Source organism: Acomys minous (genome assembly GCF_964271855.1).
Source record: "Acomys minous genome assembly, chromosome: 11".
Classification (NCBI taxonomy): domain Eukaryota; kingdom Metazoa; phylum Chordata; class Mammalia; order Rodentia; family Muridae; genus Acomys; species Acomys minous.
In genome coordinates, this window is record NC_140492.1 from 59,371,543 (window position 1) to 59,382,952 (window position 11,410).

The 11,410-nt window shown below is 44.1% G+C and overlaps 1 protein-coding gene across 4 annotated transcripts; it reads right to left on the reverse strand.

Moving 5' to 3' along the window:
- Positions 1-1,811: 1,811 nt before the first annotated feature.
- WDR53 (WD repeat domain 53) lies at positions 1,812-11,317 on the reverse strand. 4 transcript variants are annotated; one of them, XM_084802168.1, is made up of 4 exons: positions 11,142-11,317; positions 6,909-7,404; positions 2,489-2,663; positions 1,812-1,831 (listed from the first exon to the last, which is right to left on the reverse strand). In XM_084802168.1, exons 1-4 carry the CDS (start codon positions 11,189-11,191, stop codon positions 1,827-1,829), a joined length of 726 nt encoding a protein of 241 aa, XP_084658294.1. In that variant the 5' UTR covers positions 11,192-11,317; the 3' UTR covers positions 1,812-1,826. The 4 variants fall into 4 exon arrangements, with proteins under 4 accessions (XP_084658294.1, XP_084658291.1, XP_084658292.1 ...); XM_084802167.1 differs by lacking the exon at positions 1,812-1,831 and adding an exon at positions 2,223-2,405; XM_084802165.1 differs by lacking the exon at positions 1,812-1,831 and having other exon boundaries at positions 2,036-2,663.
- Positions 11,318-11,410: the final 93 nt, after the last annotated feature.

An 11,410-nucleotide genomic window follows, 5' to 3' on the forward strand; every position in this document is an offset into this window, starting at 1 on the left:
AATATGTGCAAACCCAACATTAGCTATAAATGTCTTATGCATAGAGTTCTTTAGCAACTATGATTCAAATCTAAATATTAAATGCAAGCCAAATTACAGCTATTTATATGGCAGCAACAGTTTACTACAACCATTGAGGCTGTTTCACTAAAACCAAATCGCATGGCGAGTCGTGCAGTGGTCTGGAGCTGGCTGCTTTAGAGCAGCTTCTTTTGTATTGGACGAGACCCTATCACAGGCAGAGAAATGACTCAGTCATAAAGTTTTCTCTAGAGCCAGGCATGTGCACGTGCCTGTTAACTCAGCCCTTAGCAAGTGGAGGCAGGAAAACCAGCAGTTCAGGTCATCCTCCTTTACACAGTGAGTTCAAGACCAGCCTGCATTATAGCAGACCCTGTTTCAAAAACAGAGCCCATTCTCTACGGTCAAAAAAAGAACAACATGATGGGCATGCTGGAGCACATCTTTAATCCTAGCACTCAAGGAGGCAGGGGCAGGCGGATCTCTGTGAGTTCGAGGCCAGCCTGTTCTACAAAGTGAGTCCAGGACAGCCAAGGTTAGGCTACACAGAGAAACCCTGTCTCAAAAGCCAAACCAAACCAAAACAAAGAAAAAAGAGCAACAAATTCTTGTCTAGAGCCTGGTATGATGGTGCATGCCCATAATCCTAGCATTTGGAAGACTGAGGTAGGAAGATTCCAAGTTCAAAGATGACCTTGGCTATATACATTGATGATGATGATGATGATGATGATGATGATGATGATGATGATGATAATAATAATAATAATAATAATAATAATAATAATAATAAAAACCAAAATGCTTTTTAAGCCTGGAGATGGCCCCAGCAGTTAAGAGCACTTGCTGCTATTCAAGAAGACCCTGGTTTAACTCCCAACACACATGGTGGCTCAGAACCATTTAAATGGGATCTGATGCTCCCTCTCTGATGTGTTCTTCTGTCATGCAATGCAAACAGAGTGCTCATATACACAAATAATTACATCTTAAAGACCCTGTCTAAAAAAACACCAAATCAACCAAACCAAAAGACACCTCCCTTCCTTTCCCCCTGAACTTTCTTTCTCCTGTCCCTTTCCTTCACCCACCTTTCTCTTTCTGTGACAGGAAAATCATAATTTTAAACAAGAAGAATATGGAAAAAGTATTAAATTGTAAAACCTAACCAAAATTCTTATTTTCAATGGAAAATTATGGGAAATCAAAGTAAGACACAAACATAGTGAAAGCCTCAAACTTTATATGAGAAAAATGAAATACTGAGTAAAATACCTGGCACACTGAATGGTTGGTAAACAATCTCTCTCTCTCTCCTAAGTTGCCTCTTACTTTATTTTTTAAAAGATTTATTTATTATTTATACAGTATTCTGGCTTCAAGTGTGCCTTACACACTAGAAGAGGGCATTAGATCCCACTATAGGTGGTTATGAACCACCACGTGGTTGCTGGGAAATTAACTCAGGACCTTTGGAAGAGCAGCCAGCGTTCATCACCTCTGAGCCATCTCTCCAGCCCCTGAGTGAATCTCTTTATCCAAACTCTAATGTCACTTACTATATGAAGTATGATCCAATAATTCTCTTTAGTTCAAATTGATATGATTCTACATATGACAAATAGTTTGACACAAGATTTTTTTTTCTTTTTTTGAGACATGGTTTCTCTGTGTAGTCCTTGCCTGTCCTGGACTTGCTTTGTAGACCAGGCTGGCCTTGAACTCACAGAGATCCACCTGCCTCTGCCTCCGGAGTGCTGGGATTAAAGGCATGCATCACTGAACCCGGCCTGCAAGAATTTTTCTTAACCTACAAAATAAAATTGTCTTCTGTAAGCAGAACAGAGAGGAGCTCACACTTACAATCTCAGAATTTGGAGGCTGAGACACGAAATTGCTACAAGTTTGAGGTCAGCCTGTGCTATATGCTAGTGAGTTCTAGACTAGCCTGGACTACAAGTGTGAGACTGTCTAAATAAGGAAGCAAGGAAACCAACAGAAAACCAAAAAGACATTGTCAGTTCTTACAGTGCATTTTATTGGAGCTACAGTTCATTTAAGGGATACACAGATACATAGCTTGTCTGATCAGCCACTAATACACTTGGGTGCCCTTTGATTTTTGTACTCAGCAGCCAGTTCACTTTCTCTCCATGTTCAATATCGAGCTTTGGCAAAATCTTTGCATGTTCCTCCCCATCTGCTGCTGCGGCCCTGGAGTTCCCACCCTGCCCGGGGCAAGCGCCTCTCTTTGCTTTCTTCCTGTGGGCGTGCTTTGCGGGGCTCTTCTGCTTCTTTTCCATTGCGCCGCTCACATCCCACAGCCTTATCCTCCCATCATTCCCTCCAGTGAGCAGCAGATGGGACTCGGGCAGAAAGCAGACCTGAGAGACCCCCAAAGCGTGACCCTTAAATCCCAACTCTCGCTCACATTTGACTCCCATCACCCTGAAGATGCGCACCTTACCATCCTCTGCACCGCAGCTGAAAACATTGCCACACGATGCCACAGAGACAGAGTGGGCTAGTGCCGGGTTTAAGAGCTGACCAGGGGACTGGGGGCCTTCCATTTCCTCTGTTTCATCCTCCTGTAAATTTGTAATCCAGACAGGACGGGCTTTTTGAAGACTCCACAGCATCACCTTTAAACAAGGTGAAATTACACAGTCACACGGTGTTCTAGCCACGATGCTCAACTATAGTGCTTACTGAGCTTCTAATGAAATATGATGTAGTTCCTGTACCATTTCAAATGATCAGAAGCCACTACAACATGCTAGGGTAAAGTTACTGACACTAGACTAAAGCTAGAATCCAGATGCAGAGGTAAAATTTTCAAAGCCAGATCCTAAAAACTTTTATGGAACAGACTCCCTTAAAACACAATTGTTGGGCTGAGGACATAGCTTAGTGGCAAAAGCACTTATTTGCCATCTGCAAAACCCTGGGTGTAATTGCCAAAATCACTCCTCAAATTAAAAAAAAAAAAAAAAAAAAAAAGGAAACAAAGCCAGGTAGCATGGTAGCACATGCCTCTAACCACAGTACTCAGGAGGCAGAGGAAAGAGGATGTCATTGTTTTGTTTTGTTTTTTTTGAGACAGGGTTTCTTTATGTAGCCCTGACTATCCTGGAACTCGCTCTGCAGACCAGGCTAGCCTTAAACTGAGAGATCTGCCTACTTCTGCCTCCCTGAGATTAAAGGTATGCCACCACCAACACCATCAGGCATAGAAGGCAGATTTCTATGAGTTCAAGGTCAGCTCGGTCGACATAGCCAGGTCTAGACTAGCCAATGCTGCACAGTGAGACCTTGTCTCAAAAAACAAAACAACAAAACCAAAAACAACAAAAGCAAAACCAACAACAAAACCCCTCTTTTCTTCATACTTTATATTTGACCTGGCAAACAAATTCTTGGTTTATTTCAAGCTATGTTGGGTAAGTTGGCTTTGAACTTTGTGGTTACCCTTCTGCCTGTTCGTCCAGTGCTAGGATCATAAGCATGCATTACAATGCCTAGCTCAGAGTCTTTTTTAATTTAGTTTTGGGGTGGGTGAGATAAGCATTGTTCTGCAACCCAGCAAACCCAGCATTTGGGAGGTAGAGGAAGGAATTTAAGATCATCCTCTGCTATATGGTAAGACTTTACCTGGCAGGTCAAAGCAGCCAACTGTCTAACCCTGCCTTTCTCCAAATGTTTAACAATGCTCTCTTGCAGCCCTGCTTCATGGCGCACGCCTTTATTCCCAGCATTCGGGAGGCAGAGGCAGGTGCACTTCTGAGTTCACGGCCAGTCTGGCCTACAGAATGAGCTCCAGGACAGCCAAGGCCACATAGAGAAACTGGAAAAAAGAAAAAGAAAAAAAAAAGTTCTCTAGCAGCTACATGCTCCTAAAATGTTTCACAGAGAATTGGAGGCAAAATGGATCTTCATTTTGTTAAAAAGATTTTTTAAAGTTTTTAAAAAAAGACAAGGTCTCACTATATAGATCAGACTGGTCTGGAACTCATAGAGATCTGCCTGCCTCTGCCTCCAAATGCTGAGATGGCATGCACACCCAGCCCACCCATAATGATTCATTTAGCTTTTACTTATGTGTGTGTGTGTGTCCATGCACACATGTGTATGTCCAGGGAGTCCAGAAGAGGGCACTACATGCCGTGTAGCTGGAGTTACAGGCACTTGTGAGCCACCTGACATGGGTGCTGGGAACCCAACTCAGGCCCTCTGCAAGAGCAGAGGGAACTCTTGCTGAGCCTGTCTTCTGCCCTGTCCATTTCCAATCTAGCCTAGAGTACAGGTGATTTTTGCTTCTCTAACTGCCACACCTAGTGGTTAATGAGCCAGTGGTGAAAACAAGTCTAGCTGAAGGATGAGAGAGTGACTAGTCAAAACAAGCTCCACCAGCCCACTTATAACCAGCAGCCACCTGGTGCTTACTGAAAATCAAAGGATGACCCAACTGGAGGGTAGAGAATGCAGATTGAGGAAGGCTTTGGTCAAGAACGAGTTGTAGGCTGCTGGGAAACTGTGTCCTATACGTAAATACAGGAGGAGCCTGTGGTGGCACACGCCTTTAACTCTAGCACTTGGAGGCAGAGCCAAGCAGAACTCTGAGTTCGAGGCCAGCCCCGTCTACAGAGTGAGTTCCAGGATAGCCAGGACTTCACAGAAAGCCCTGTCTCCAAAAACAAAACCACCCAGAATAATTGTGTATTGACTGAATCTGCAGGGAATTTCTACAGAAGCACCACAACTATTTTTCAGGGGTGGTCTTTCTTGTTTGGTGAGTGTCCGAGAACATAAGCCAGCTACTGGTTCCGCTGCCAGGCCCCCCACCCTGTGGATGATACTGACTTGTGGTGGTGGTTGTTGTTGCCTATAGTAGGTAAGACAGGATCTCTTGTGACATAGCTCTGGCTGTCATCCTGGAACTTTCTATGTAGCTCTAGCTGCCCTCACACTCAGAGATCTGCCTGCTCCTGCCTCCCGGGAGCTGGGATCAAAGGTGTGCAGCACCACTTCATGCATAGATGACACCCAGAATACCTCATATAATAGAGAAAAAACATGGACTTTGGAGGCAGAGACTGACATCTGAATCTAGTGAGGTGGTTCCTTTTTTAAAAAGTTATTTATAATGGGGCCGGGCATGGTGGCGCACGCCTTTAATCCCAGCACTTGGGAGGCAGAGGCAGGCGGATCGTTGTGAGTTCGAGGTGAGCCCAGTCTACAAAGCGAGTCCAGGACAGCCAAGGCTAACACAGAGAGACCCTGTCTCGAAAAAAACAAAACAAAACCAAACCACACTTTATTTTATGTGCATTGGTTTTTTGCCTGCATGTAGTTGTGAGCTGCCATGCAGTGCTGGGATTTGAACCCAGGTCCTCTGGAAGAACAGTTAGTGCTCTTAACTGTTGAGCCATCTCTCCAGCCCTGAGGTGGTTCGTTTATAATAATAATTTTTTATAAGGAACAATAGGAGGTTAGAAAGATGGCTTAGCAGTTAAGCACACTGTTTGCTCTTCCAGAGGACCCTGGTTCAAATCTCAGCATCCACATGGCCGCGTACAGCTGTCTGTGACTGTAGCTCTAGGGGATCCAATGCCCAGTTCTAGCCTCCACAGGTACCATGCGCACAAAGCAGTGCACAGACATATGTACACAGGCAAAACACCTATACACATAAAATGAAATGCTTTTTAAAAGGCCCAATAACTAGGAGGGCATGAACAGAATGAAGACTGTATGTACAAAGCATGCCAAAGTCCTAAGTCCTAGTGATGAGAGTTTTCTCTTGCAGGAGGAAGCCAGCTCACCATGGGAAAGTTCATGTTACCTAAAACCTCTCATACTAACCCACGCTCTGCGCCTGTGAAAACAGAGAAGTACGTCCACTAGCTTTCCCCACATCGTGTACTCTGTACCCTCCATTGCTTTCCTTTGAACTCAGGTGAATTTGCGATGTTGCTTTCAAAGTCCGGCACTGCATACAGCGTTTTGCTCTAGTCACTCACACGCAAGTCAAGCATCTCAAAATTTAAAGTAGGAACAGACCTCTCAACTCTCCAGTGCTTTTAAACCTCTTAAGAGTTTCTAGAGGGGCTGGAGAGATGGCTCAGAGGTTAAGAGCACTGACTGCTCTTCCAGAGGTCCTGAGTTCAATTCCCAGCAACCACATGGTGGCTCACAACCATCTATAATGTGATCTGATGCCCTCTTCTCGCCTGCAGGTGTACAGTCAAATAAATAAATCTTAAAAAAAAAAAAAAAAGAGTTTCTAGAGAGCTAGGAGTGGTGGCACACGCCTTTAATCCCAGCACTTGGGAGGCAGAAGCAGGTGGATCTCTGTGAGTTCGAGGCCAGCCTGGTCTACAAAGTGAGTCCAGGACAGCCAGGACTACAAGAGAAACCCTGTCTTGAAAAACAAACAAAGAGAATGTGTGGATCAACTCTAAATTCAGCACCCCCCTTTAATTTGTTTGTCTTGTTAAGCTGATATAAAACTACCCCTTCTTTGTTTAAAGTATTAAAATCATCTATTTGAATCCTAAGGTCTTAGGATATCTTTACGGATGGACAAAGGAAGACAAAAGGCTAATGAGTAAAATATAGTGGTTTTATCAGGCAAGCACTCATGGTAGAAGTAATGCTACGGTTCAAACTGGGTAGGAAATGTTAGTGGAGAACACAAAACATCTGATCAATAATTTGATTCCAGCAGCTCAGTGAGATAAAGCTCAGTGGTAGAGCACACATTTAGCATATATGGGCCCTGAGTTCAGTTCCCAGAACTGCCAAGGAAACCAACCAAACACATACTTGACTTTGTTAGCAAGCCCTCCTCAGAAATTACCGAAGTGCCCTTTGCAAAACCATCTCACCTGCATATCCAGGCCACAGGACACCAGGCTCTGAGGCCGCTGAGGTCGAAAAGCCACAGAGGAACAGATGTTGGAATGTCTCTTCAGAGATCTGGTAACTTTCTTTTTGTCCAGGTCCAGGATTTTGATTGCCCCAGAGTCATCAGCAGAAGCCAGCAGACTTTCAGTGTCATTTAGTGACAGACAATTGATTTCTTCCTCATTCACATGAAAATGATCCAGGGCCCCTTTAAGGGACCTGACGTCCAGTACACTGATGGTTTCTCCGTGGGAGGCATAGAGCTTGGTGGGGCAGGAGCGAGAAAACAAGATGCTGGTAACATCGTCAGCCCCTTCCAACTGCATGTGTCCTAGTGGAGACCCATCTTCACCCCACGCCACAAGAGCTCCACCCTCGGCTCCTGAAGCCACCAGCCCATCTTTACTCGCGTTCAGGCAGAGGATAGAAGAAGAATGCCCACCGGTCCACTTGACTGCCATGACGGCCTCTGGAACTCTGAGTAGAGGAAGTCTGTTTCAGATTCTATACAAGAACTCGATGCTATGAGACAAATAACCAGCACTGCAACCGATCTTAAAGACAGCTGAAAAATTCAACTGCCCCCTCCTCTCAAAGACACTTGAAGACCAAACCTCCAGAACTCTAGGTAAACCTAAGACTGATTTCTGCCTCTCTAGTGCACATCCATCTACAGGAGACCAACATGCTGACTAGCAGGTGCAAGCTTTTGCAGGTTTTCTTCCTAACCATATCCTTTTGTTTGATTGTTTGTTTGTTTTTTGAATGGATTAACTCAGTTTTAAAGGTGCTTTTGCTAAATTCTACCTAAAGCATAAGAAGTTAGGCAATGAATAAATTTTATAGTTAAAAGGACTATTATAGATACCATAAAGTTCTGATAATTTTCTCCATAAATCCAGTAGTAGGCCTTTTGTTTTGTTTTGTTTGTTTGTTTTTTCGAGACAGGGTTTCTCTGTGTAGCCCTGGCTCTCCTGGACTCTCTTTGTATACCAGGCTGGCCTGGAACCCACAGAGATCCACCTGCCTCTGCTTCCCAAGTGCTTAGATTAAAGGTGCACAACACCATCACCTGGCTAATAGTAGGTCTTATTGCATTAATCCCACAAGATTTAAGAACAGTACATATCTACGCACCAAAAAGGGGAGAAATTAAATTTCCAGACTCTAAATGAATCACATGGGTATTTACTGACCACTTGTATAGTCCAAAAAATAGTAAAGAACTATAAATGGGTTGTTTAAAAAAGTTAGGAAAGCTTCAAAAATGTATATATCATTTGGGGCCATTGAGGTAGGTCAGTGGTTAAGAGAACTTGACTTATTGCTCTTGCCGAGGACTGCATAGGTTCCCAGGATGCACCTGGTGGCCAACAGCCCATGAATAACTTTAGTCCTAGGGGATCTGGTGCCTTCTTTGGACCACTAGGTATGTACATAATGTTTATGTATGAGTATTTACTCATATACATCAAATAAATACATCTAAAAATTGGTTACATATTCAGTGAGGCTTTTTACTGTAGCCAATCAACATTTATCATGCATAATATTTATTAGTGAGCCAATTAGACCCTTCAAAATTATTTGGTCTCAAAACACATCCAAAGATCATTACCAAAAGTGCTAAACCTGTAATCATAGCACCTGGGAGGCTGAGGCAAGATTTTGAATTCTGGGCCACTTTCAAGGCTACATATTGAGACCTTCAAGGGGAAAAAAAGGGCGGGGGGGGGGGAGGGAGTGTGTGTCAAACAGAACGCTATGGCAGAATGGCTCTGGGGAGAATGTACTTAACTGTGAGCTAAGTCAAAACAATTGGAAATTAGTTGTTTTTAAGCCACTGATTTTCTACACTTGGGTCAGACAACCTAGTAGAAATGGTTTAACGCCACTATTCTATTTATCAAGTCATTAAGCTTGTCTTTTCCTGTGTAGTTGCCTAAAGGGTCAAGCACAGAATCACTCATATCTTAATATGGATTACTGTAATTAGATAATAGGTTCATTTCCTCTAACTCCTAATGAGATCATGGAGTGCATAAGAGCAAAGTAGGGTAGGTTAAGAGCATTTTTTAAAAGGGCGGAACGCATTCTACCTGCTCAGAACTGCCTCCTGTGGCATTAAAAGGTGTGCACCACAACTGTAAACATTCCCCACACGGGGAAGGACAAGCCGAGGCCCATGAAAAGTAGGTTAAAGACTTGAAACAAGAAAACAAGAGAGTGATAAAGGCAAACTTTTTCTACTTTGAAACTATCCTGATGCTAGTTGGGCGATAATATGACACTAAAAGTCATCTGCATTACAGGGGTAAAGAGACGACAGAATGAAGCTGGGTGGCGCACACCTTTTGACCCCAGTATTCAGGAGGCAGAGGCAGGTGGATATCTGTGAGCCAGAGGCCAGCCTGGTCTATATATCAAGTTCCAGGTCAGCCTGGGCTACACAGAGAAATCGGCGTGCAAGAGGGAGAACGATATCATTAAATACTCCAAAGACTTGTCTTCAGAGAGACAAGATAAAGGACAAAGAATCTGATAAATAACATCTCTACTGTCAAGTGCTTTTCTCCAGCCACACCTTTATTTCTGCATTTCTACTATTCATGTGTGTAAGGCTCAGAGAGAGAGGGGGGGGGGAGAGGGAGAGGGAGAGGGAGAGGGTGGGTGTGGGGGGAGAGACAGACGCTGTCTGACTCTACCTTGCCCAGTTTGGTCCCAAATTCACGGATCTTGTGATCCTTTGACCTGAGGCTCCCAAGTAGCTGGGCCTATAGACTCTGTACCATGGTGCCTTGTCCATGCCTTTCAACAGGACCATTCTGCATACTTCTCTACCTTCTTTTCAGATCTACTAAACTTAAGGGAAATGTAACTGTCGTTCAGACGAAATTTGGCTCAGCATTTGGGAACCACGAAGAGAAACGGCCAATACTGTATTATGCGAGTTAACACCTCCTCATAGATTTGGGTTTTCTAAAGTTAGTCCTGATGTGGAGAAACTGAGCAACAGCCAAAACAACTAGAAGACTGTGGCACGAGCACTGACGAAACCGACAAGAATTTGGGTTACTTAACTTGCTGAAAGGCATCCTGAGGAAGGGATTAGTAAGTCATAGGCACGTAATTATACCACAGTAGGGAAGTACCAGTAGTTGCTGTTCGTGTGTTTTTACTAAAAAACAGGAAGTGAATTACACATAGGTGAGTCTCAGGCAAGGTTTCTTACTACATAAAGATTGCATGACACTGGAGTTGACCTCTGAGCCTGTGAGCTCTATTACTATAATAATCATCATTTCTTAGAATTGTCTTGAGAATTATACAAAAGCCAGATTTAAACACCTCATATAATGCCAGGCTCACCCTGCAGTTCTTTTATTTTACTTTATGTGTATGGCATGTACGTATGCATGAAGACAGAAGAGGGCTTGGCCCCCCTTGAATTGAAGTTACAGGCAGCCTTAGGCTTCCACATAGGCGCTGGGAACAAACTCGGGTTCTCTCCAAGAGCAGCAAGCGCTCCTCACTGCTCAGTCATCACTTCAGCTCCTGTTATCCTTTTTTTCCCTAGGTGCTCTTTAAAATTTGAAGACTTAGTATAACTAAATAACGCTGGATTTCTTTTCCTTTATATTTATACTTTATTCTCCCTCTCGGGAGTAACAAATAAAAAAAGAAAAGAAAAGAACAAACTATACCTTTCCTTAATCTTTTTAGTAGGAGATGGGACTCATTTTGTCCAAAACGGTTGTGACATTTAGTATTCAAATGGCACTTTGAGATTATCTAAACTTGTTTTTGGCTGCATTTTTTACAAGGGTTGCTCGGATTTGGCCTCCTTATTTTTAGAATGAGTACTGATACAGATGTTCTGGTGAGTTCCTACGGTCCTGGCCAGGAAAAAGACTATGTCAATTGCTCAAAGTAAATAAAATAAAGTAAAATGGATCTAACCTGTCCAAGACAAGAGGTCCTCAACTGCCCAAAGGGAAAGAAAATGGGTCCAATAGAATTGATCGTGCAGGAAGTAAGAATTGGCTAGCAAAAAAAGGGAAGGGTCATGAATAAAGTTGGAGGCTGAGCAGAAAGCAAATGAAACGAGAAACTCCGTAGGAAGAGAGGCCAAGGAAAGCTGATTCAAGGCCATCAGACGAAAAAGAGAAAAATGCACTTGAGAGATCAGAACACACTAGCCATCAGCCTCATACCTCGCTTCCCGTTCCCGGTCGGCGCCTAGTGATGACCTCACGCGCAGCATCCAATCCCACCAAGCTTAGGGAGCGCGGCGCCTCCGCTGAGCAGTCACTTCCGGGCTGAGAGGCGCGGCGGGCGAACTGGGCGTGCGCCCTTGCTTCTTGCCCTCAACCCGCATGGCGGATCCCGGGGCGCGTCGCAGGCGGGCCGGGCGAGGCGGGTGGTTCCGGCGCCCTCGCTGAGCGGCTACGAGGGGCGGGGACCCGAGCGGCCCGCGCGTCTG

What these genes read in the sequence shown, in the direction of transcription:
- WDR53 (XM_084802165.1), bottom strand. Translation starts at nt 11,191, where the DNA reads ATGCTGCGCGTGAGGTCATCACTAGGCGCCGACCGGGAACGGGAAGCG. An exon ending in GACCGGGAACGGGAAGCGAG is followed by an intron (nt 7,405 to 11,141) that starts GTATGAGGCTGA and finishes TCCTCTACTCAG; the next exon opens with AGTTCCAGAGGCCGTCATGG. An exon ending in CCTGTGGCCTGGATATGCAG is followed by an intron (nt 2,664 to 6,908) that starts GTGAGATGGTTT and finishes CCTTGTTTAAAG; the next exon opens with GTGATGCTGTGGAGTCTTCA.